The sequence below is a fragment of the Drosophila arizonae genome, chromosome 5 (assembly GCF_054131065.1).
Source record: "Drosophila arizonae isolate 15081-1271.41 chromosome 5, UAZ_ARI_1.0, whole genome shotgun sequence".
Taxonomy (NCBI): Eukaryota; Metazoa; Arthropoda; class Insecta; order Diptera; family Drosophilidae; genus Drosophila; species Drosophila arizonae.
Window position 1 is genome coordinate 27,228,935 of NC_142925.1, and position 27,317 is coordinate 27,256,251.

The following is a 27,317-nucleotide window of genomic DNA, read 5'->3' on the forward strand; positions in this document are numbered from 1 at the left end:
CATATTCTTGTTCATCGAAAGCACAGGTACATGACTAGCTGCCTCGCTCTCACCCAGCGACACCCGGGACTACGTTCAGCAACAGCTATTGTTGTCTCTCTCCTAGTGACAGTGCATCCTTTAATTGCACCACAACACTAAATCAATCGATTAACACGATATCAAGATATCTAATTGCAATTTCAACAGTGTAATATCACACTGACACGACACGGCCATGCTGACAGTTACACGTCCCTGTGTAATTCATTTCTCATAGCATCTTTCCGGCCATACTGACCCTTACACGTACAGCTACTTTTATTTACATAGCTACTTTTATTTTATTTATTCATTTATTATTTTTATTTATTTATTTATTTTATTTTATTTATTTTGTTTTGTATATTTATTTCTTTATTGTATTTATTATTTATTATTTTATTTTATTTATTTATTATTTTTATTATTATCATTATTTATTTATTTGTTTTATTTTAGTTAAAGATATTTTTAATTTAATTTCTATTTATTTATTTTTATTTTTATTCTTTACTGTTAATAGTGTAATAGGCCTTTTATTTAATTTCTTTATTTCTTAATTTCTTGATATACACACGTCTGATATTGTTCACACTCCAGCTTAAAATGTATCGATCCTCCTCTTTCTATTACTCAAATTGGCATGTTCCATATCGACAGCCTCCTCAGCCACCGATATGGTTAACTATCGATAGATGTGTATCTATCGATGGTTAACCATAATGCTGTTAACTTTAAATCTAATATAACATAGGCTAGTAACCAGCTACAGTATACATAGGCTAGTAGCCTGCTACAATTCGGCCATCCTGACTCTGAGATAGCCCTCTATCTCTGTTAATTTTATATAATATTTGATACTTAACTTCCTAAAAATAATATTATGTTTACATGTTTGATACAGAAAAAAAATTCTTACAGATATTCTATTTACATGTTATAAAAATTAAATTGTTAATTAAATGTTGCACACTAGTTTTGAAATTAATATTTACAATATAAGTTATTATCTCTCTTATGCTTTTATCCAATGTCTTATATTGCTTGCACTCCAAACACCTCGATAAGGATTCCTGGATAATTGGAAACCGTCAACGTCTTTTATCAAATACCTATCATTCTTCAGTACTTTATCTATGACATATGGTCCTTTGGATTTAGGTATCAATTTCCTTGATATTCCCACCTTGATATTCCCACCGTCTTAACCATTACATAATCTCCTGGCTTGTATACTTTTGCAGCTTTTCTAGCATTATTAAAGTTCTCTTCGTTCCGTGTTTGTTATGCAGATTGATAATGTTGTGCTTGTTCTCTAATATCTTCTAAATTCTGTGAACTGCATATATCTAATCCTATTATATTCTCTAATTGCTCTCCTAAACTATCACTAATTTCCCCTTTTTGCGCTATTCCGAATAATACGCTTGGCAATTGCTTGGTGCTACAATGTTGAGTGTTATTCAAAACATATTCCACCCTCTCAATTATTGAATCCCAATGCTGTCCATTATCACCTTCTATTAGTTTAGCTATCATCGGACCTAAACTTCTGTTTATTCGCTCCACCTGACCATTCGCTTGTGGCGATGCCGTTGCAATCCTAATATGCTTTACCTTTGCTTCTTCTAAAAATTGGTCAAACTCCGTTGACGTAAAACAACTTCCTCTATCTGATATAATACATTCTGGCTTACTGTATGTTCTAAAATATTCCCTCAATGCCTTTACAACTTCCTTAGTGCTTGTTGTTTTAGTAGTGAATAATCTGACAAACTTTGTAACCCCATCTACTACTGCAAAAATGTATTTCTTTGATCTGCCGTTATCCACTGGTCCATAATGGTCAATATGAATTATTTGGAACGGTTTATTCCCCTTTGGAATGCTATGCAACAACCCTTCTGCTTTGCCCGTTCTAGGCGAGAATGCTATGCATTGCAAACAATTTTCAATATGTTCTAAAATTTTCTTTTTCATATTGGGAAACCAATATGATTTACTTATTGCATTAAGCATCTTGTCCCTTCCAACGTGCCCTAATTCATTGTGATATTTGTACAATACATGTTCTTCCATCTTTTCTGGTACATAAAATAATAGTCTATCATCATTTGTCTTCCTAAATATAACACCATTTCTCATTTCAAATAATTTGTGCTCTTGTTTCTCTAACAATTTTCTAATTTCTTGTAACTTTGCATTTTTTGTCTGGCAAATAATTAAATTAGTCTCAAAACTATTTGCTTCTGTTACCATAATGGTATTATTATATCTACTTAATGCATCTACATGCTGCATTTGACTTCCAGCCCTGTGCACTAATTCATAATCAAATTCTTGCATTTCCAATGCCCATCTTGCAATTCTAGGGTTAAGATCTATTTTATTCAAAGTTAAAGTTAATGAATTACAATCCGTTACTATTTTAAATTTTCTGCCTTGCAAATATATTCTAAATCTCCTAAGTGCATTAATAATGGCTAAAGTTTCCAGCTCGAAACTATGATATTTTGCTTCCGTTTCTGTCGTTCGCTTTGAAAAATAAAATACAGGATGCAGTTTTCCGTCTTCTTTCTTTTGTAAAAGCACTGCTCCAAATCCCATTGCACTGGCATCACAATGCAATTCTACGTCATATTTATGATTATACAACGCTAATACTGGTGCCTCTAACAATTTCTCCTTCAAGCATAAAAAACAATTTAGTTCCTTTTCTTCAAATTGAAATTTCCTATCTTTCCGCAATAAGTCATACAACGGTTTTGCCAGAGTTGAAAAGTCTTTTATAAATCTTCTAAAATATGAGCACAACCCGAGAAAACTTTGCACCGCCTGAACTTTATTAGGTATTGGGAAATTCTTTACAGCTTCTAATCCCTTATCATCTGCTTTAATGCCATCTTCTGAAATTACAAATCCTAAATATTTAACCTTGTTCTGCAAAAATTCGCATTTATCCAGCCTCAACTCTAATTTGTTCTCTACTAATCGCCTTAAAACCTCTTCTAGTATCTTAAGATGCTCGGACACATCTTTGCTGGCAATCATTATATCATCCATATATACAATTACCTTGCTTTCCTTTATTAAATCTGCAAATATATCATTAACGAATCTCTGAAAAATTTGCGGAGCTGTTTTTAATCCCATAGGCATTCTCAAGAACTCAAACTGTCCTAACGGCGTAACAAACGATGTGTATTTTACGGACTCTTTCTCTACAAAAACATGAAAATATCCATTCTTAAGGTCAAGCTTCGTGAAAATAGACTTCCCCACTAGTCTGTCTAACAAATCATCAATCAACGGCAAAGGATAATTGTCTTTGATCATGATCTTGTTGAGTTTTCTAAAATCAACGCACATTCTTCAATCTCCTGTTTTTTTCTTTACTAATACTATTGGTGAAGCATACTCTGAGCAACTAGGTTGTATGATGCCATTTCTAAGGTATTCGTCTAACATTATCTGTAATTTTTCTTTTTCAGCGTATGATAACCTTCTTGGTGAACAGCTAAACGGTTTGCTTTCTCAATTCGTATATTCATTTCGCATTTCTTTTTAGGTTTCACTGGCCTTTCAGCATCTACATATTCCACTTTCAGCAATCTAATTAGTTTTTTCCGTACATCATAACTAATGTTTTCACCGATAATATATATCTCTTTTTCATTGTCTCCTTCTACCACATTAATTTGAAGCATGCTGTCTTCAAAATTATCGTCAAAAACGCTTTTGCTATTTATTTCCATAGACTTTTCTAAACACTCTTTTGACCTATCGTTCTCTTCTTTGTCTAATAATTTTTCTTCTAATTCTTTATTATTTGACCATTTGTCTAACAATTTCTCTTCTAAGTCTTTGTTTCCTAACACTTTATTTACTAACTTTCTTCCTAATTCTTTATTTTCTAACAATTTACTTACTAACTTCTTTCCTAATTCTTTATTTTCTAACAATTTACTTACTAACTTCTTTCCTAATTCTTCATTTTCCAACAATTTACTTACTAATTTCTTTCCTAATTCTTCATTTTCTAACAATTTACTTACTAACTTCTTTCCTAATTCTTCATTTTCTAACAATTTATCTAATGATATGTTTCCTAACAATGTATTTTCTAACGATTTATCTAATGATGTGTTTCCTAACGATTTATCTAACGTGCCGGCTGCTCTTTCCACTGAAATCATTCTCAAGGCGATTGGGTCAACATATAAATTGCAAGCTTCCATGAAATCTCTCCCCAAAATTACTTCAGACCTCATAGATTCATCAGGCACAACTATTAACCAAAAATTTATTTTCTCAAACTTCTTGAAAATATGAACAAATGTTTTTCCAATCACATTTAACTGGCTTTCATTTAGCCCAAAGTAATTTTCTGCGTGTGCTTTAAGTTTTATTCCAACTGGGACACACGATTTTTTAATAAACGAAATAGGACTTCCTGAATCTATGAGGCATTCTGCAATAATTGAGGCTTTATCTTTGGACTTAAAATGTATACTGATTAACCTTACGAAATTGTTTCCAATATCATCCTTCCTCTTCGTGCATTGTGCCACCATATGATCCTTAGCGCCGCAGTGGTAGCACGTACCCTTCTCCCTCTTGGGCTTCTGACAATCTCTTGCCCAATGCCCCTTATAGTTGCAATTGAAGCAACGCGTCTCCTTCATTGCATTATCGAGCCTTGGTCCCACTGCTGTTGTCCCTTTTCCTCCAGTAGATCGTTGCAGTGGCAAACGCACCTCTGCAAAAGCCCTTACCAATTTGCTGGGGTCTTCAAAGCACTGTATCCTGGCCTGCGCACGTAAAACTGCATTTGGGATTCCTTCAATGAGACCATCCAGTAGCTCGTCTACATCTAAACGAATTTCCCTTGCTAAACGTATTTTCTCTTCATAATACTGTGTAAACTTCTCATCGACACTCCATATACGTGCCCCAAACTTGCGACGCATTTCGGCCTTGGATATCTTGCTTCCGAATGCTGCTGCCAATCCATCCAATAATGTGCCCAACGGTTGCACAATCCTCGATGAATCCTCATGTATCCAAATTAATTTGATGAGTCTGTCCAACGATGAGTTGTTGAGATGATAGTCAGTCCCACGATGCTTTATGCTGCTAGGTGGCTGATATGAGGCGTCATCGGTACTTCTAACTCGATAAGGGCTCTATGTTCCTTGGCTCAGCTGATACATTGTCTCCGACACAATTGAAATACAAATAGTTTATTCGGATTGATATTTATTGAAAGCTGGCGTTAGCTTTGGATTCTCTAACAGAACTGATTTTCCGCTCCAAAGCGAGTCGGAATGAGGCTATTCTAAACATACAATTGTCAAGCTTAAGCTACCCATTATAGCTGACACAGCATAAGCTACAACGTCATAGTCGGCGAGCCGACTTCAGCATAAGCGATAACGCTGCTCTTACGACATGCGCAAGGGATCAGGTTACCGTCGCTGGCCGCTGCGATCAGGGCACTGAACTGAGGCATTCGCCGCGTCAGCACCATGCGCGCAACTGTTTACCCAATGATATATAAAGTCTTAAGTTGCTACGTGCGGGGGGCACTCGTTAACTACTCCCCCCTTAAAACTATGGGCGTCCTCGTTCATCTTGAAGCTGTTGACAATCCTTTGCATTTTCCTTGAAGCCTGCCTTCTTCTCAGTCCTAGGTAGAGTAGAATGGAACCGCAGCATACGAGGCTGATCACTACTCCAATGCTGAACCACACCTTTGGCGACCCTGCAGATCTTACTTTTTCTTCTAACTCCTGAATGACGTGAAGATTGTTGTTGTTCATTCTATGGAGCAATGGCATGCTGAGTACCGGCTCATGGCTGATGATGTTGATTAATGGGGAAGCCGCTATGCCCGGTAACTTGTCCAGAGCTTCGCGACGATTTGCAACTTGGTACCGTTTATGATGGCCATGTGTTCATAAGTGATGAGATAAGTGCCATTGACCTGTATCTCTGGACCGTCATCGGTGCTAACTCGTGCTGGGCTTTCGTTTATTACCATGATGCCGTCGTCCACATAGGTGATGGGTGCCAGGTGGCTGGGTTGCGTATAGCATTGCGCTTTGCCACCCGCATGCAGAGCCTGTGCGCAGGTATCTCGAGATGCTATCTTGCAAAACGATGTGTGTGTTGTTGTAGTGCAGCTGGAGACCGCCAGGACGTCGTTTTCGCATTCCGCTACGGTATCGTCTTGGAGTTGAAGAACGGTGTGCTCATGTGAGACCGGAAGAATGATGACCTTTTTACATACAAATTTAATTCTAGGGTAATCTATTAGTACATGGATTATGTTCTCGGACTGAAGGACTTTAATATTGGATGCTTCCAATAGACTTACTGTAGGGACATCTGTGGGATGCTCAACTAATACGGATTTTAAGTCGTCGTGATCAAATATTGTAGGATTAATTGTATTTGATTTAGCAAGTGTGATTGTAAGCATTAAATTTTGAACTTCAGTTATCAACATTCTATTCCTAGCCAAAAGTATCTCATATAAATGCGAAGTGTCGATTTGCTCTTTCTTTTTTGTCTTGATTAGTTGATTTACTGTATCGGTTAACTGGTTTATTTGTTTTTGGGTTTCTGTATTTATCTCTACCTGTCTGTTGTTTGATTCGATTAACTTTGACTCTGTTATCTTAATTCTTTCCAAATCTGATGCGTCGGGTGTGCCAGCCACAACTTTTAGCACTGTCCCTAAAAAATCTAAGCTTCTGGCAATCCTGTGGTGTACTTTCAATACGGACAAAAGGTTTCTAAGATGGTCTGTATCAACATCTAATAACTTCCTCATATGAGACTGAGGATACAACTCGGACAACTTTTCTGTTTCTTTTAACATTACGGAGAACTCTGTCAGGTTGCTAGTGTGCCTAACATAGTCACGCTGTTCCCATACCAGTACGTCCCCGTCTACAACAGGAATGTACCTGGAATGCGAATAATCGGTGATCCGAGCATTTACCGTCGCCAGCAAGATTAAGACTGGCGTAATGATCCTGTGAGAGTAAAGAAATTTAAATCTATGAATTCCCTAGTTTTATCACTAATCTATTAAATTCTTATTTTAAATTGTCCTTGTGGACCACCCTCCCCTTGATAAGAACAGACGGTCCTAGGTCTGCCTGAACAGTTTTTTCCTCACATAAGGGGGTGAGCTTGTTACCTAACCTTCTGTTGGTCTTAACGAATACCTTTTCTCCCATCTCAAACACTTTATTCTGCCTGTTTGGATTGTTTCTATCTAGCTGCACCTGTTGCGTTTTTTCCACTTTGCTTTTAATTGCTTTTTTAAACTCATTGGTAGACGCATGTATCACCTCAATCGGTTTTTTGCCTGTTACAGAATGTAGCGATCGATTATACTCCAATGTGGCATGTATGATTAGCTCGACTGTGTCGTCTATTTTCCTCTCGATTTTTAGGCACCTCGCTATTTCCAACAGAGTACTGTGAAAGCGCTCTACCTGGCCGTTGGAGGTACTGTGAAGTGGTGGTGCATTCACAATATCTATTCCATATCTGTCCTTTAATAATGAGGTTATTGTCTCTGAATTAAAAGATGCCTCATTATCGCAGTATATTACTTTCGTTTTTGGGAAGAAATTGATGGCTTGGACGATAGGATTTTTTACATCTGTTATCGTTCGTGACATTATTGGTTGTACCATTGCAAACTTTGAAAATTTGTCAATACATGTTAACAACAGCTTTTTGTCAGTTGAAAAAATGTCAATGTGTAATATCTCGCCAGGGTATGATGGGATTGGTGTTTCTCCCAGAACATGTTTTTTTGGATGTCTGTCATACTTCGCCCTAGTGCAAGTTTTGCAGTTTGCCACTATTTCTGTCGCTAGTTTAGTCATTTTCGGGAAGTAATACTCCTCCAAGACTTGTTTGACGTTTTCTTGTGCGGCTCTATGCGCACGATTATGTTCTGTCATGACTATCTCTCTTTGTTCGTCCTTGCTTGTTATGTCAGTTACTACATTTTTGCAATAACGAAATTTAGTGGAGGGGAAGCTTTTTACTAATTCGTGTTGGATGAATGCCAACATTGGGAGATCGCAATTGATTGCGTTGACTACATTCGGTTTGACAAATGATTTTACTTCATTTAATGCTTGATTTCTATCTGTGAAGTGAATAATATGGCGAATTTTTTCGCCGAAAAATATGAAGTTCCGGTTCAGAGGGAAGCGTGCTTCTTCCAAAATTATCTGGTTTCTGAAACAGTTTATTGGCTTGTCTGTTGACTCAATTGTATATGTCAGCGACAGCTCACTATGGATGGTGGCTGCGTCTGACGCTATCTCCCCTTGCAAGGCGTTAATATTTTGTCGAGATAATGCGTCTGCGACGTGGTTCTCTTTTCCAGGTTTGTAATGGATTTTTGCGTTATGTTCATCTATATACGCTTTCCATCTTTTAATTTTTCGTTAGGGTTTCTATCTGACACAGCAAAGGTGAGAGGTTGATGATCTGTGTAGATATTAATGTCTCTCGTACCATACAGGTATTGCTGTAGCTTGCCTAACGCCCATACGATAGCTAATAGCTCTCTTTCATTGGTGGCGTAATGGGTCTCCCTGTCTTTCAGAGTTCTTGATATCATGGTGATGGGCCTACCATCTTGTGATAGTACCGCACCAATACCATATGCAGAAGCATCCGTCGTTAGATCGAATGGCTTCTTGAAGTCTGGATATCTAAGAATAACGTCTTCTGAAGCTAGGATATTTCTTAGTCTCTCGAAGGCATCCCTCTGGTTGATGTCGAAGCTGATAATCGTTTTCTTTGACATGTGCTTGCTAATGGAACCATTTTCGCCTTTCAGCATGCTTGTTAATGGCTTCGCGATTGCAGCAAAGTCTTTAACAAAACACCTATAGTAACTGGCCATGCCCAGAAATGATCTAAGCTCAAAAAAGTTCTTTGGTTCCGGATATTCCTGAATAGCCTTAACCTTTTCCGGGTCGGTTTTCGCCCCGCCTTCAGTTACTATAAACCCTAGGTACTCTACTTCCTTTTTAAAGAAATGGGTTTTTCCCTTGAAACTTTCATGTTAGCTTCACATAGCCTTGTTAAGACCCAGTCGATGTGTTTGACATGGTCTCTTTCGTTTTCTGAAAAGATTATGACGTCGTCTACGTACACATAGCATGTATTGCCAATTTGTTCACGCAGTACGTCATCAATCGCTCTTTGGAAGATGCTTCCAGCATTCTTCAACCCGAACGGCAATCGACAAAATTCATACTTTCCTCCATTTACAGAGAAAGATGTTTTTTCACGGTCTTGTTCCGCGAGAAAAATCTGGTGATAGCCGGATTTAAGGTCCAGAGTTGTAAAGTATCTAGCCCTTCCTAGATTGGCCAAAATCATGGGAATGCTTGGCATTGGGTATTTGTCGGCAATAGTACGTTCGTTTAGTTTCTTAAAGTCGATAACTAGGCGTTTATTTTTGTTACCATTTTCGTCACGACCTTTTTTATCGACAACCCATGTCGGGTTGTTGTAGGGTGACTTTGATGGTCTGATAATGCCATTTCGCATTAATTCTTTGATTTCGTTTTTTACGAAATCAGCGACACCCATAGGGTGTGGGTAAAGTTTAGAATAGACTGGCTCATTGTCTATTGTGCGTATTGTGGCCACTACAGAAGTATTAAACGGCAATGCTTCGTTAGAAGCTGAAAATGCCTTTACTTTGTTTAGGATCATGTTGTTAAACTCGGTCCTTATGGCTTCTGGTACGGCAATATCATCGACATTTGTAAAGTTTACATTGTCGCATATGTGGTGCTGCATATGTGGTGCTCAGTCCCATAGTTGATTGTGCCATCTTCGGCATTCAAAGTTGCTCCTATCTGCGTTAGCAAGTCGAAGCCTATGATGCCGTCGAATGGAGCCAGGGAGTCTAATAGAAAGAATGATGTTGTTACGCCGAAAATGTTAATTAAACATTTCTGGTGAACCTTGTTAGAACCATGAATGGAACTAACATTGAACGGGGTTTTAACTGGCCTTATATTTTTTAGCCCTGTTAAGGGTCTAATATAGTTTTTGGCCGCCCCCGTGTCGATTAAAATTCTTACATTTTTCCCTGCCAGCTGCCGTTCGACGAACGGTAGCCTGGAGCGTTCCCTAAAAAATTAATCGAGTCGTCCCCTGTCGCCGAATCGGAGTCGTCGTCGACCTCAGCAACCTCTCTGGAGGCTGTTTTATTATAGCTATGGTCGTCATTGTCGTGGTTATGTTGCACAGTAGTGTGCACCCGCTGACGCCTTTGGCCTGACACGCGTTCAGATGGATTTGGTCTTTTTTGGCCTCGTGCACTTTCTACTTGCGAATTTTCGGCATGATCCTTACTGTATTGCGTTTGTTGTCTAAATTTTGCTGTTGACGCATCGACGTCCATAGGTTCTTGTTGTTGTTGACCCTGGTCTACTTTGTTGCTACTATTCGCATAGCTTTTCTGCTGCTGTTGCTTGCCCTGTTTTTTGGTATAGTGGGGGTTTCTTTCTTGGCCACGTTCGGCATCGTTATTTTTTATCTGCTTCTCATATGAGCGTCTTTGATTTCTATTACCCTCAGTTGCGTGGGTTTTATCTTCCAACGCTTTTGCATATGTGGCTGCGAAATTGCTTCGCTCGATGCTAGCCTCTGCCTCTCTGGCCAAAGCCAGAGCAGAGGGCAGGTCTTTCGGCTGCGCGGGGAACACGACTGATCTCAAGGTCTTCTTCAGGCCTGAGATGAATGAGTGCAGCGCATCGTTCCTAACCTCCTCATTTAGCATTACTGCTCTCTCCTGATCATGGGTCATTACTACCTTGTTCGTGACCAGAGTTAGCTTGCGCTCGACCTCGTCATAATATTGCATTAAGGTAGAGTCGCCCTGTCGGACCATCTCTAGCTGTTGACGTAGGATTCTAAGCGATGTTCTATCAGCATACGTACAGTCTAATCTTGCTATTATAGCATCAAAATTTAGAACTGTGTTGTATGAAGAAAGCAAAGCTCTTGCAGTACCATTAATTCTGTTTCTTATTATATTAACTGCTTGGTAGTGAGCGTTGCTGCCTATGTAGGGTCTGAAAAGCTCGTACGCATCTATGGCGGACTGTCTCCAGTGGACATATTCGTCCTGCGTACCATTGAACTCGGGAATAGATTTTACACAGTCCAGGGATATACTACATCCCACATCGGGGTCGATCGAGATTCTTTGGTATGCTTCAACCTGAGGTGCTTCAAGGCGTAAGCTATTCACCCTTTGGTTTACAGAATTTAGCCTAGCGTCAAATTCTTCCCTCAACCTAACCTCCTGCTGTGCCAACGCCTGACTTATGAGCGTTTGAATCTGTTCTGGGTTCATATCTGCTGTGTTTTCTAAACTGGCCTCTGAATTTGAGTCCCAGTCTTCGTCGCTGAAATATTCTCTCTTAATTTCCCTATAGGGTCCTGGGAAGCTCATCAGCTTGTACCCTTAACCTATGTAATTGACACTTTATTCACAGAGTTTCCTATGGCCGCTGTTAATTGGTATGGGTAGAATGTGATAAGCTGGGATTTTTCGAGATGATTTCAACAACTTGCTTAGCTCAATTCCTTTCACTTTTATTTATATTTTTATTATCACTTAAAATCGTTTAGCTGAATAAACCACTTACATGTTATTTGCAGGGCTTATCCTAACTACTGTTGGTTTTGGGGTCGCGGGTTTCATCCGCTGTTGGGCGCCAATTAATTTGATGAGTCTGTCCAACGATGAGTTGTTGAGATGATAGTCAGTCCCACGATGCTTTATGCTGCTAGGTGGCTGATATGAGGCGTCATCGGTACTTCTAACTCGATAAGGGCTCTATGTTCCTTGGCTCAGCTGATACAATGTCTCCGACATAATTGAAATACAAATAGTTTATTCGGATTGATATTTATTGAAAGCTGGCGTTAGCTTTGGATTCTCAAACAGAACTGATTTTCCGCTCCAAAGCGAGTCGGAATGAGGCTATTCTAAACATACAATTGTCAAGCTTAAGCTACCCATTATAGCTGACACAGCATAAGCTACAACGTCATAGTCGGCGAGCCGACTTCAGCATAAGCGATAACGCTGCTCTTACGACATGCGCAAGGGATCAGGTTACCGTCGCTGGCCGCTGCGATCAGGGCACTGAACTGAGGCATTCGCCGCGTCAGCACCATGCGCGCAACTGTTTACCCAATGATATATAAAGTCTTAGGTTGCTACGTGCGAGGGGCACTCGTTAACTTCCATTGCATGGCTTTCCCTTTTAATTTGGCCATGCATAGCAACTTTTTTTGCATGTCCGTTAGTTGATATAATTGAGATACATTATTCAATTGCGCTATCCAGTTGCTAATAGACTCCTCCCCAGTGAATTCCACCATAATTTCTTTAGCTAGTTTAAACATCATTGACATCACTTCATCATTGTGCGTTGTATTTATTACACAATTTTCACCGGCGCCCTTTTGGCGCGCGTCAGTCGCGCGTTCTTCGAATTCAACTTCTGCATCGACGCCATTTGCGCTAATTTCGGCACGCTTGCTATTGCCGTCTCTGTCCAATTGTCGTGTGTGAAAATTTTTTAGCTGCTTCTTTGCTGCGTCGATCTGCTCTCTTAGCTCTCGCAAAATATTTTCATTCCTGTCTATTTCCTCCTGTTGCATTTGCACTGTCTGCGATACTCCAGTTTGATCTGACTCCTCCTCTTCCTGTTCCAATTCGGGGGCGCTGCCGCGCAAATTTGAGGGCACGCCATTGAGGCGAGCGACAAGTTCAGTCTTGCACCCTTGAGTCGACAAGCCCAATGCAGCTAGCCAATTCTTTAACTGCACCACAGATACTTCGTCTATGCTTAAATTAATTTTATGTAACTTGAAAAATTAGTGTACTTTATCCCACTTCTGAGATTGTAGTAGGCCTTTTATTTAATTTCTTTATTTCTTAGTTTCTTGATATACACACGTCTGATATTGTTCACACTCCAGCTTAAAATGTATCGATCCTCCTCTTTCTATTACTCAAATTGGCATGTTCCATATCGACAGCCTCCTCAGCCACCGATATGGTTAACTATCGATAGATGTGTATCTATCGATGGTTAACCATAATGCTGTTAACTTAAATCTAATCACTGACCAGAGAACACATAGACTAGACATGTAGAACAAATTTTTCTACAGCAGAAAATGTTAAGTTGGTCGACCACTTTACTTCGTATTTGCTCGGCTCGGTCGCTGGAGGTTCGAGCAGTGAAAATATTGGACGACAAAAACAGTGCGTTGTGAGCGCTCAGACGAAATGGTCGTGATTATGTATGAAGCACATCTATGTGCCATTTGTCCTACTCTCTCTCTCTCTCAGTTCCTCTCTCTCGCTCTCTATGGTCGCTGAAATCATCACTCTCAGCGGCGCACAAAAATTGAAATTTTTGTTCGCGACGATCCCAGCTTTTTCCTTTTGAACGAAGGGTATACCTAAATCATAAAAGCGTTTGTAAGGCTCATACAAACAAAATGTAGCGTTTCGATGGATATTCGTGGGAAGGGTATGAAAGCGTTGATACGCATAAAGAATATGAATTCGCGACGGGCAATCACACACACACTTGCAGTCTCTGGAAACATGTGTGAGCATTTGTGGCCTGCGTGTGTAACTCTTGCTGCCTGAGCAAATTGTAATGCCCAAAATTTACCGTTGATTGGCCTTTGAGGGAGCACATACATTTGCATACATATGTGTATGTATGTATGAGATGGGATAATAATTGTCTGGCGATTCAGTAGTTTGTCAATTTTGTATTGTTTGAATTGTAGAGTGACTGCCAAATGAGCCTTTATGACTTAATCAGTAATTTTGGCAGTAAAGATCATTGTGCCACTGGTTGGTTGGTGTTACGGATATCCACTTCACGCAAATGTATATGTAGATATTTACGTACATTTATATACTAATTTATCTAATCATATATATATACATATATATAATTATAATTAAATATTTTATTCAAATTTCAACCGAAAAAATTTTATCGGGGTACACTTACATATATGTTTTTTAAATGCTTTACAATATATTGGCTAGTGGACTATAAAAACTTGAAATGAAATACGCATGTCGAAATTACTGATTAAGTCATAAAGGCAGCGTTTGCAAAAACTACTCTATAGCAGCAATAGCAATAAAAATTGTGCTATGCTCTCGCTACCGCTCTCATTTTTGACGAGAGCCGTAGCAGAGTTGTAGCCTAACAATAAAAAGTTTGTGCTCTGCTATGCTCTCAGTTTCGTCTCGTCAAAAACTACAGCAGTAGCGAGTAGCACAAAAACAACTGATGTGCTACGCTCTGCCGTAGCGGTAGCTGAAAACAGATAGCGAAAGCGATAGCTGAAAACAGCGAACGAGATGAAATCATAGCGAGATGAAAACGGAGCGAGATGAAAACAGAGCGAGATGAAAACAGAGCGAGATGAGAGTAAAACAAATGTGCGAGAGCGATATGAGCAGGGCTGTCATTTTAGATTTTTTGCCGTCAGATCTGGCAAATGGGAGCGATTTGAGCAGCCGCATTTTGTTTTGTGTTTATTTTTACTTCAATTTTTGATTGATGTCAAATTAACGTAGGGATAAATTGTGTAGTTACAGAAATCAAATAATAAAAAACATTTTTTCAGTTACTAAATTAGAAATTATACTCAAAATCTTTATTTATATTCATTTTCAAATAAAGACAGATGAAAACAGAGCGAGAGGAAAACAGAGCGATATGAAAACAGAGCGAGATGAGAGTAGGACAAACAGCAGATTTTTTTTGTTTGCTTTTACTGCAATTTTTGGTCGGTTTTCGAAATGCACCGTTACTTTTTTCATTTTGCTTTGTGGTAGAGAGAAAATTTGACACTTTTTCATTTTGCTTTGTGGTAGAGAGAAAATTTGGCACTTTGAAGTTTTAATTCAATGTGCAAACATGCCACCGCAAAAAAGGAATTTTAATATTAATAAATATTTCGATGCAAGTGATGACGATTACGTTAAATGCAAAAAATGCGAAAGACTTTTAAAAAAAGATCGTGTTTTTAATTTAAAAAAGCATTTATTGTTGCACGAAATACAAATCGATGATAAAGGAAGTGAGATTAGTGATTCTGTTGCCACTTCTAAAAATTTAAAACATCAACTAGTAAAAGTGAAAATTAACAGAAAAACATTAATTCGGTCATATATTGGCCTTGTAACTGAAGAAAGCGTGCCATTCCATGTGCTTAATTCAATTAATATGCGCAATATAATTGACCCCATATGTCAAGGGCTTGAAGCAAAACATGGAATAAATTTTAAATTGAATGGAAGCAAATGCAAGTCTGTTCTTAAACACGCTGCAGCGAATGTTCGACGCGAAATAAAAGAAGAGAGTAAAAATCGCCTATTATCTTTAAAAATTGATAATGCAACGCGGCTTGAGCGAAATATTTTTGGCATCAGTGCACAATTTATAAGCAAGAATGAAATACAATCGCAAATTCTTGGCATGGTGGAACTTAAAGGAGCTGACTCCAGCAAATCTAAAAATCTAGCTAAGGAAATTATTTCTGTTTTAGAAAAGTACGAAATATCTCTGGGCCAAATCGTATCAATAACATCGGATAATGGGGCCAATATGTTAAAGACTTCAAAAATTTTGTCACAAATGTACACAAGCGATGAAGATTTGGACGAAACTTTTATTGAGCAAAAGAATATTGAGTACATAAGACAAATTCATAATTTTGAAAAAAATGAAAACATGTTTGTGACTGATATACAAATATGCCGATGTGCAGCCCACACTGCACAGCTTTGTGCACTTGATGTTACCAAACACGCAGTTATAAAGAAGTGTTTATTTCAATGCCGCAACCTTACAAAATACATCCGAAAGTCTTCAAACGGCTACCGTGATTTATTTGAACTTAAAAATTTTAAATTACCTCAATTGGATTGTGCTACAAGATGGGGATCAACCTTCAACATGGTTGAAAAACTTCACAACGCAAAAAGTATATTGGATATAATCGAATCTGTGGAAAATCAGACAGAAGAAGAAAATTTTGAAGCAAATGACGCTTTATGGGATTTTATGGAGTCATATATCACTAGTATGGCTCCACTACAAAAGGCAATAGTTCAGTTCCAAGCAGAGCAGTTGCATTATGGAAATTTTTATGCTGTTTGGCTAACTTGCAAACTAGCCACTAATCAGATTTTATCGAAAAACTCTTCAAATAATGATTCACTAATTTCTATAATTGCAAGCAATCTTCTTCAAAGTATGGAAGCACGAACCAAAACATTAGTGTCAAACGTGGGCTTCGACGCTTGCCTTTATTTGGACCCCAGATTCCATAATATTATAGATAATTCCCAAAAAGAAAGAGCAATCGATTTTTTAAAGACATTGTGGGAAAAAATTAAAATTTTCGGTTCCAATCCCAGTATGACATACTCAAATAATTCATTGGATACAGACGCTGGACACACCAAAGACAATAATTTCGAGCTGTCAGACGATTTTTTAAGTGCCAGTATGGTTGTTCCAAATGAGTCAACTAATGTCCATGCAAAGATTGAAACACTAAAGTTACCAGTGATGAAGGCGAATACAGATGTTTTATGTTTCTGGAAATACAAAAAGTCAACCGATCCCGAACTTTACGCCCTAAGCAAAGTATGTTTTGCTATACCGCCAACTCAAGTAAGTATTTCGGTTTTAATAAATACAAAAATACAAAGCTAAAAACAATATATACATTTCTTTACAATTGCAGGTTACAATAGAGAGAGCGTTTTCCTCGTTGAAACTGGTGCTGTCCGATAATCGAAATCGATTAAGTCATGAGACTTTGGAGAACATACTTTTAGTTAGGCTTAATTCGAATCATTTAGATAGTGCTATAGAGAATTTAAGTTTATTTGAAAATGAAGATTAGTATAAGTTTATTTACTTTAGTTTCTAATTTCTTTACTGAAATAGGTTTTTTTTTTTTAATTTTTAATTTTTTTTTTTTAATGTCTTAATTTGAAAATGAATATAAATAAAGATTTTGAGTATAATTTCTAATTTAGTAACTGAAAAAATGTTTTTTATTATTTGATTTCTGTAACTACACAATTTATCCCTACGTTAATTTGACATCAATCAAAAATTGAAGTAAAAATAAACACAAAACAAAATGCGGCTGCTCAAATCGCTCCCATTTGCCAGATCTGACGGCAAAAAATCTAAAATGACAGCCCTGTTCATATCGCTCTCGCACATTTGTTTTACTCTCATCTCGCTCTGTTTTCATCTCGCTCTGTTTTCATCTCGCTCCGTTTTCATCTCGCTATGATTTCATCTCGTTCGCTGTTTTCAGCTATCGCTTTCGCTATCTGTTTTCAGCTACCGCTACGGCAGAGCGTAGCACATCAGTTGTTTTTGTGCTACTCGCTACTGCTGTAGTTTTTGACGAGACGAAACTGAGAGCATAGCAGAGCACAAACTTTTTATTGTTAGGCTACAACTCTGCTACGGCTCTCGTCAAAAATGAGAGCGGTAGCGAGAGCATAGCACAATTTTTATTGCTATTGCTGCTATAGAGTAGTTTTTGCAAACGCTGCCTTTATGACTTAATCAGTAATTTCGACATGCGTATTTCATTTCAAGTTTTTATAGTCCACTAGCCAATATATTGTAAAGCATTTAAAAAACATATATGTAAGTGTACCCCGATAAAAATTTTTTCGGTTGAAATTTGAATAAAATATTTAATTATAATTATATATATGTATATATATATGATTAGATAAATTAGTATATAAATGTACGTAAATATCTACATATACATTTGCGTGAAGTGGATATCCGTAACACCAACCAACCAGTGGCACAATGATCTTTACTGCCAAAATTACTGATTAAGTCATAAAGGCTCATTTGGCAGTCACTCTACAATTCAAACAATACAAAATTGACAAACTACTGAATCGCCAGACAATTATTATCCCATCTCATACATACATACACATATGTATGCAAATGTATGTGCTCCCTCAAAGGCCAATCAACGGTAAATTTTGGGCATTACAATTTGCTCAGGCAGCAAGAGTTACACACGCAGGCCACAAATGCTCACACATGTTTCCAGAGACTGCAAGTGTGTGTGTGATTGCCCGTCGCGAATTCATATTCTTTATGCGTATCAACGCTTTCATACCCTTCCCACGAATATCCATCGAAACGCTACATTTTGTTTGTATGAGCCTTACAAACGCTTTTATGATTTAGGTATACCCTTCGTTCAAAAGGAAAAAGCTGGGATCGTCGCGAACAAAAATTTCAATTTTTGTGCGCCGCTGAGAGTGATGATTTCAGCGACCATAGAGAGCGAGAGAGAGGAACTGAGAGAGAGAGAGAGTAGGACAAATGGCACATAGATGTGCTTCATACATAATCACGACCATTTCGTCTGAGCGCTCACAACGCACTGTTTTTGTCGTCCAATATTTTCACTGCTCGAACCTCCAGCGACCGAGCCGAGCAAATACGAAGTAAAGTGGTCGACCAACTTAACATTTTCTGCTGTAGAAAAATTTGTTCTACATGTCTAGTCTATGTGTTCTCTGGTCAGTGATCTAATATAACATAGGCTAGTAACCAGCTACAGTATACATAGGCTAGTAGCCTGCTGCAATAGTTATTACAGTTCGATTTTACATTCGCATTTTCTTAGATTTCGGTATGTTTGAAGCTGCCGAGCTTTTTCGACAACTCTGGCTCCAATCATTTCCAATCAAAAAAATAAAAACCAAAACGATATAATTTAGCTTATTATTTATTAATTTAATGCCGAGTCTGTGGACACTGTTTAGGCAAAGTTATTTCGATGCGAGGGTGACAAATTTGTAGGTGTTGCGCGAATGAAGACTATTTTTGTACAGAGTTTAAAAGAATATAAATAAAGAGGAATATGCAATTAACAGAGCGGATGAGATTTACATATGTATGTGTGTTATGCTTTGTTATGTGCAAGAGTGCGCTAACAGCGAATGAGAATGACAAAGGCAAGAGATTAACTTAAGAGAAGCTTATTTAACTGTTAACAGCAAATATTAGCTGCTGCGCCGAACATCCTCCCCACCGTTAAAATACCATGACTTTTAACAGGATCATCAACCGGAAGGACGCACAGCTTATTGACAGCTCGACGTGTAGTTCCAGTGGGTGTACGCAGAACAGCGACTTTCACGTCTCCATCGGCTCCAGCAATGATCTCAACGACCCGGGCTAATGGCCACTTCAAAGGTGGCAGGTTTTCGTCTTTTACACAGACGACATCGTTGACCTTGATAGAAGGCCGTGGGGTCCGCCATTTTCCACGCTGTTGCAGAATTGTGAGGTATTCCTCACTCCAGCGCTTCCAAAACAACTGCTGTATGTATGTCATACGCTGCCAGCGATCGAGGCGAGTGCAGTTAATCCGAGATAGATCTGGTTCGGGGAAGTCGATAAGTGGTCGACCAATCAGGAAATGCCCTGGAGTGAGAACTCCAAGATCATCAGGGTTTTCTGAAATTGGAACAAGAGGACGAGAATTGATTATAGCCTAAATTTGGAACACCAATGTGCGCAGTTCATCGAAACCAAGAAGTGCCGATCCCATAGACCGATATAGGTGCCTTTTAGCTGTCTTCCCTGCTGCCTCCCAAAGACCGCCAAAATGTGACGAACGAGGAGGTATGAATTTCCAATCGAAGCTGTTGTTGATGCAGTAGTTGTGAACTTCAGTACGATGTTCCTGGCTCAAAAATAAACGTCTCAGATCCGCCAACTCGTTCCGTGCACCCACAAAGTTGGTTGCGTTGTCTGACCAGATGCATGTTGGAATGCCGTGCGTACTAACGAAACGCTTGAGGGCGCCCAAAAAGGCAGCTGTCGACAGATCCTTTGCAAGCTCCAGCCATACAGCCTTAGTTGTGAAACAAACGAACACGCAGATGTAGCATTTTACTGATGCTCTATTTCGTCCATCGGGCTTGTAATAAAAAGGTCCACAATAGTCAACTCCAGTGATTGTGAATGCCGGTGAGCACTGTGCACGCTTCTTAGGCAAGTCTGCCATTATATGCTCAACTAGGCGAGGGCAACAGTTTTCATGCCGCCTATGGGCCAAAACTGCAATCGAATAGCTGCAAGCAAAGCCTGCGGTCCGGCGTGGTGATGCATTTGATGAAAATGGGATATTATAGCGAAGGTTAAGGGATGGTTTTTGGGTAAAATAATTGGGTGACGCGCATCGAAGCCGAGAGTAGAATGCCCCAAACGACCACCAACTCTTAGTAGACCAAAATCATCCATAAACGGAAATAGCGAAAGAATGGCGCTTGACGAGTGTATATTCCTTCCATTCTGTAGGGCAGAGTATTCCGGTTGCAACTGAGCTCTTTGAGCAAGACGACATAATAGGAACGATCCTTGACGCAGATCATCCGATGATAACTCAGGTGATTTTATTTTCCGGATGAATTTATGAACATAACCAAAGATTCGCTTCATTATTCCGAATGAATTTATGTACTTGAATGACAAAGAGATGTCCACATGCTCTGCCGACAGCAAGACTCTTTGACGCATTTCAGGCAAGCATGCTTCAGGCAAGCAGTGCCTAGGCCAATAACATTTTTCCTCTTGCAAAAAAGAAGGTCCATGCATCCATAATTTCGAGTGCAAGAGCTCTAACGGTGCTGCTCCTTTAGATAACATATCTGCAGGATTCATCTCAGTTGGCACGTAATGCCACTCCATGCCGATTGTGAGCTGCTGTATGGCACAAACCTTGTTAGCAACAAAAACATTGAATTTGGATGGCTCTTCCTTTAGCCAAGACAAGACCACCGCTGAATCTGACCAGCAATGCATCTCACATTCGAACAAGTTCAGTTTCTCTATCTCGCTTATCAAGTTCGCAAGCAGAAATGCAGCGCATAACTCAAGCTTAGGCACAGTGAGGGTCTTTAGTGGGGCGACTCTAGCCTTGGAACAGAGTAGATGCACTTTAACAGCATTATTCTTCGATGACCGAACATAAACACAAGAGCAATAGGCCTGAAGGCTAGCATCGCAGAAGGCATGTAATTCAACTCTTGCTTTAAGTTGGAGTACATAACGAGGAAATGTTGCATTGCTCACTTGATGAAAGTCCTTACAAAATTCGCTCCAAATCGTTTTCAATGATTGTGGTAGACTCTCATCCCATTGTAGCTTGTCTCTCCACATGCGTTGCAAGATGATTTTTGCCCTAGTTAATGTTGGTCCGATCAAACCTAACGGATCGTAGCATCGCGCAATGGTTGACAGAACTGAACGTTTTGTGTGTTTTCCAACACATCCTTTCGAGGCTCCCAGATGAGTCCAAGAGTTTTTGTCACATCGGTCCCATCGCCGAGTTTGAGAAAACTCTCCTGCTCTATTTCTGGAACTCCGCGAAGAATGTTGATTGAGTTTGAGCACCATTTTCTCAATTGGAAGTTGCCTCGCTCAAGAAGATTTTTAGTTTGTTCCATTATGTCGCGAACTTCTTCAACTGAATTGCCTCCTGAGATCAGATCGTCAACATAGAAATCTCGCAAAACAGTTTTAGCTCCTATGGGGTATGATGACGACTCATCCATTGCTAATTGGTGCATTGCACGAATAGCCAAAAAAGAAGCGGGCTTGGTCCCATAAGTGACGGTATTCAATTTGAAGACTAGAATGTCGTCGTCTGATGAGTTTCGCCATAAGATACATTGAAGCATTGCAGCAGGCTCTGAAACCTTCACACACCTATACATTTTACTAATATCACCTGTAAGTGCAATGGAAAATGTGCGAAAACGAACGAGTGTGTGAAACAATGTAGCTTGTATGGTCGGTCCTGACATAAGAATATCATTTAATGAAAGCCCAGATGTGGTAACAGCCGAACCGTCGAATACCACTCTCAGCTTTGTTGTCGAACTTTCTTCTTTGTATACACAATGATGAGGCAAGAAGTATTTGCATTTAGAAATCTCTGCGCTGGGCACCGGTGACATATGGCCGAGATCAATATATTCATAAATACATTTCATAAATGCAGAGTATTTTTCCTTCATAGCATGATTTCGAGCAAACTTACGCTCCAAATTTAAGAGCCGACGCTTGGCCTGCACATAAGAGTCACCCAGAGATTCGAAGCCTTGCTTTTTTGGCAAGCAGACTATGTATTCCCCTGAAGACAATCGACGATGAGTTGCGATGAAATGCTGCTGACAGTGGAGCTCCTCTGTTGTTACCTTGGCGATAGGCTCGAAAACGTGCTCCACTTCCCAAAATTGACGAACCAAATCATCAAGCCTAGTGCTGAGATTGGTATCATCGGAAGCTCTTTGAGTTACGATGAACGATGAGAGTTTGGGGGCCGATTGCCCGCCACCTGATATGATCCAGCCGAGTTGAGTTTTCTGCAAAACTGGCAACCCAGGTGCCAACATAATTTGCCCAATACACAACAGCTCAAAGAAAAGACCAGCTCCGATGAGAAGATCAATCCGCTGTGACTTATACAATGAGGGATCAGCTAACTTTATATTAGAGGGTATGTTCCAACTATTAGTAGACATTGAAATTCCAGGCTGATTATCAGTAATCGTCTTGGCGATGATTGCGCTGATGGTAGTTGAGTAATCTTAAATCCGCGATTTCAGAACGAGATCGACTGAGTATCCTTCAGTTGAGAAGCTAGCATCTCCAATGCCAGAAACTGCAGTAAGCGACTTTCTTTTTCGGAGCTGAAGCTGATTAGCGAATTGCGTGGTAACAAAGTGAAGTTGAGATCCTGAATCTAAGAGTACACGACACGGAACGAATGTTCCAGCTCGATTCTTAACAAGGATTATAGCAGTGGCTAGAAGCACAACATCAGACGAATGAGGCGACAGATGAGCTTGAGGCAAAGAAGGTGACATTGAAACCATAGCAGAGGAATGTATTGCATTTGTTTGTTGGACAGTGTTGGATGTATCTACTGAAGATTGATTGTAATGCAATAAGGTATGGTGCTTCGATTGACAAGTGCGGCAGGTACTAGATTTGCAATCTTTAAGCTGATGCCCCTTTCTTAGGCAGTTTAGGCACAGAGCGAGTCTCTTGGCCTCCTTATGTCGTGCAATGGGTGGCAATTGCTCAAAACGCTTACATTGAAATATCATGTGGCTCGTGTCTTCGCAAAAGACACAACGACTGGGAGTTTTGGAAGCAAGAAATGATTTTCTTAAATGTGTACTCACGATCTTCCCTGACTTGCCAACCTGACCATCCTGCAAAACTTGATCCACATTTTCAAGCATTCGACACCGCTCTTGCAAGAACGTTGACAACTTGGCCCACGACGGTAACTCATTTGCTGATGATCGTTCCTCCCATTTGGCCTGAGTGCATTTGTCCAATTTCTGCAACACTGTTTGCACGATGATACAATCAGCGACTTCTTCCCTCGATGCAAGAGAATCCATAGCACGAATGTGAGATGTAACCTTATCCGCCAACTGCCTCAGTCTGCCCACAGATGAATCTGCCTTCTCAAGCCCAAATATCGCTCTGATGTGTGCCTGTAAAATAAAACGTTTATTATCAAATCGACGCTGAAGAATATCCAGAGCGACGCTATAGTTAGCCCTATTTATTTCCAATGAGCCGATGGTATGCAGCGCAGCACCACTTAAGCAGGACCGAAGATGTTGGAGCTTCTCAATAGGGCTGAGATCAGAGTCAGCATTTTCCCACTCAGTATAGATTCCACTAAATTTTGGCAATTCCAACTGCGGCAAACGCGACCGATTTGACATAATGAGCACTGGATGAGCATTTGTAAAGCTTGTATTAAGTGTCGAAGAAAACTGTTGATTTGGCCGACTTCCCAGTTCACGTTGAAGCAGGGCCTTAAACTTCAGTAGAATTGATTCAAATTTCGCAGGTAAATCACTGGATATGGACTCAAAATCTGATTCTTCTAAGTTCGTGTGAACCGCATCGAAATTTGACTCTAATTTGGTGATCGAGTCCAAAAGTACACGTAAATCACACGAATCCATATGGCTTAATTTGTCCGCGTCTGATTCGGCATATAGACTTTCGAGTCTATCGAACAGCGCTTTCGTTTTACGCTTTAGATAAGTGACCTGAGATGCAGGCACTTGATCAGCACTCGATTCTAAATTATTCATTTTTTTAAATTTTAGTCGCAAATGTAGTCAATTATGTTCACTTTTGCAAAAGCACTTGCAATTGTAACGCTAATGTACAAGCTAAGAGTTCCACTTATGCACATATAATGTATCTCCACATTTTATATGCATATGTACGTGTGTGATCGAGACAACTATTTTCGGAATAGCTGTGCAGACGCTACATAAAAGGCGCTAAACGCGATGATCCACGGACGAAAGAAAAAATGATAAAGATAATCAGAATGCAAAGCCACTGCATGCAGATTATCTGAGTTTTGATTTATGTATGTGTGTGTGTGTGTCTTCTACGATTGACACAGCTTTTTAGGTTTGCGCGCTTTCTATGCAGATGCAGCTGAGAAGGCGCCAACCGCGACGAACGAAACGGCAATTAAAAGAGGATGCAAAAAAACTCAAGACAATTGCATACACATACATATATGCAGTTCGAACGAAATGTTAAATGTTTTACAAGGTTGTGTCACAATGAAATTGATAATTTGAATGCACTATCTTGCACAAATGTTTTGTAAATTTCACTGATGAGCGACGCCAAGATGGTGTAATAACTTATAGCGCGCTAAGCGAGCACCACAGAGTGTATTAGGATCACGTCGGGGTCACCAAAATGTTTGAAGCTGCCGAACTTTTTCGACAACTCTGGCTCCAATCATTTACGAAGGCAAAAGAATAAAAACCAAAACGATATAATTTAGCTTATTATTTATTAATTTAATGCCGAGTCTGTGGACACTGTTTAGGCAAAGTTAGTTCGATGCGAGGGTGACAAATTTGTAGGTGTTGCGCGAATGAAGACTATTTTTGTACAGAGTTTAAAAGAATATAAATAAAGAGGAGTATGCAATTAACAGAGCGGATGAGATTTACATATGTATGTGTGTTATGCTTTGTTATGTGCAAGAGTGCGCTAACAGCGAATGAGAATGACAAAGGCAAGAGATTAACTTAAGAGAAGCTTATTTAACTATTAATAGCAATTATTAGCTGCTGCGCCGAACACGGTATCTATCAATATTATCATTAACATTAATCTTCTGTGATTCTCGATCCTACGAACTTCGTCCTGCCAAGACGGATACAACAATTCTTTCTATCATACCTTATTCATACCAATCATTGGTCTTCCACCATTATATAATTTTCGCTGTTATTTCAAGCTCATCGTCTTACCTGACGGATAGCACATCGCCTCTGTTAGGCGGATAACACATCGTCACACCTGACGGATACCACGTGGTCTCTCTTAGACGCATAACTCATCGTCACACCTGACGGATACCACATGGTTTCTCTTAGACGCATAACTCATCGTCACACCTGACGGATACCACATGGTCTCTCTTAGACGCATTACTCATCGTCACACCTGACGGATACCACATGGTCTCTTTTAGACGCATTACTCATCGTCACACCTGACGGCTACCACATCGTCTCTCTTAGACAGATACTCCTCGTCGCACCTGACGGCTACCACATCGTCTCTCTTAGACAGATACTCCTCGTCGCACCTGACGGATAACTCATCGTCTCTCTTAGACGGATAACTCATCGTCGAACATGACGGATAACTCATTGTCTAACCGTTATTCCTCTTTTGTCATTTGCTTTGCATCTTGCATTGTCTATGTAGCAACACAGTCTCGTCACTATGAAGTTTTACAACATCGCAAAGAAGCATCGCAACATTGTGTCAGACTGACTGACGCAACAGTGCACCAATACATTGCTACATCATCAACATTTCACTTTCATGTTGTTATCATAACGTACTCCTGTTATGTTAAATTCTCATGTTAATTACATAAATCTCTAACACGGCCTTCCTGACGATTACACGTCCTCGTGTACACAGTTAAAAACTCATATCATTTTTAGTCAAAATAAGTTAACTTGATTACATACATTCATCATCCAATATAACATTCGCACCATTTAAACATTTACATTTGCTCTCATTAATAATAATTATTAATTATTAATTAATTAATAAATCTTTCTGTTCATTGCCCACATAATCATTACTTTATCTCATTACACATTTCTTAATGTCTTCAAATGATGGTTAATGCAAATAAACTCAACCATTTAGATTTCACTTGTATCTTACGCCCATGTTACACCACCAAAAAACAGTGTTACGGGATATCTCATCTACATTCTCAAAGTACAACGTACTTTTCCGCAACCACTAGCCCAGTTGGCTCTTCATCGAATGTCAGTTTGGCAGGATATCGCTCAAATTCAGTAGCTCGTATTCTTCTGCACAAGCCCGATCATTTGGCTTTCCATTTTATCATACCACAGTTGACCAGGCTCCTGCCGCCACTCTGCCACGATATATACCACATATACCATGATCTTTCACTAGATTAAGTGTCCGCCATGAACAATGTCAGCCTTCACCAGCGTGACCATTGACAACTGAACCTAGCCCCTGTGTAGGATGTCCTCCACACCTTCTAGGTGGCAGAGGTAACCTCTTAACCAGCGTCTTTTCCACCGTGGTCAATATCGTCAAATATTTCTGTTTCGATTTGCTTATCTGGCAATGCTCGTAAAAACTCTTGCGAATACTTATATTTTCTCTTGTTTGTTAATGATTTCAACATGTAACGGTCACCTTTTAGCAATTCAGTAACTACAAATGGTCCCTTAAATTTGGGATTCAGTTTTGTCTGATACCGCTCTTCCCTTTTTATCAAAACGTAATCACCAATTTTGTATTTCTTAATTTTTGCTTTATTTTTATCTACTCTATTTTTGTCATACTCGGCATTCCTGACCATATTTTCCTTAGCTAGAACTCTCGCTTCACTACGATCAATTTTCGTTTCTCCACCGATAGGTAGCATGCCCAGAGGCCTTGCTGCCCTACCAATTAATAACTCTAATGGATTAAAGTTGGTTACACTATTGGTTGTGCAATTCATGGCTA

The 27,317-nt window shown here is 39.4% G+C and overlaps 3 protein-coding genes across 4 annotated transcripts in view; 1 reads left to right on the top strand and 2 right to left on the bottom strand.

Moving 5' to 3' along the window:
• Positions 1 to 27,317, top strand: part of ppk29 (pickpocket 29) — a 344,359-nt gene that overhangs the window by 243,403 nt on the left and 73,639 nt on the right. The gene's annotated exons all lie outside the window — the stretch shown is intronic.
• Positions 766 to 5,052, bottom strand: LOC149268902 (uncharacterized). Its single transcript, XM_089469770.1, has one exon. It carries the CDS (start codon positions 4,989 to 4,991, stop codon positions 3,489 to 3,491), a length of 1,503 nt encoding a protein of 500 aa, XP_089325896.1. The 5' UTR covers positions 4,992 to 5,052; the 3' UTR covers positions 766 to 3,488.
• LOC149268903 (uncharacterized) lies at positions 18,930 to 25,391 on the bottom strand. The gene is made up of 2 exons (XM_089469774.1): positions 23,420 to 25,391; positions 18,930 to 19,679 (listed from the first exon to the last, which is right to left on the bottom strand). The coding sequence occupies exons 1-2, from the start codon at positions 24,353 to 24,355 to the stop codon at positions 19,635 to 19,637; spliced, it is 981 nt and encodes a 326-aa protein (XP_089325900.1). The 5' UTR covers positions 24,356 to 25,391; the 3' UTR covers positions 18,930 to 19,634.

Excerpts from the sequence above, each read along its gene's own strand:
- LOC149268902 (XM_089469770.1), bottom strand. The coding sequence starts at position 4,991 with ATGCGTCGCAAGTTTGGGGCACGTATATGGAGTGTCGATGAGAAGTTT.
- LOC149268903 (XM_089469774.1), bottom strand. The coding sequence starts at position 24,355 with ATGAATAATTTAGAATCGAGTGCTGATCAAGTGCCTGCATCTCAGGTC. Across the intron at positions 19,680-23,419 it reads TTGGCAAGTCAGGGAAGATC|AAAACCCTGATGATCTTGGA; the intron begins GTGAGTACACAT and ends TTCCAATTTCAG.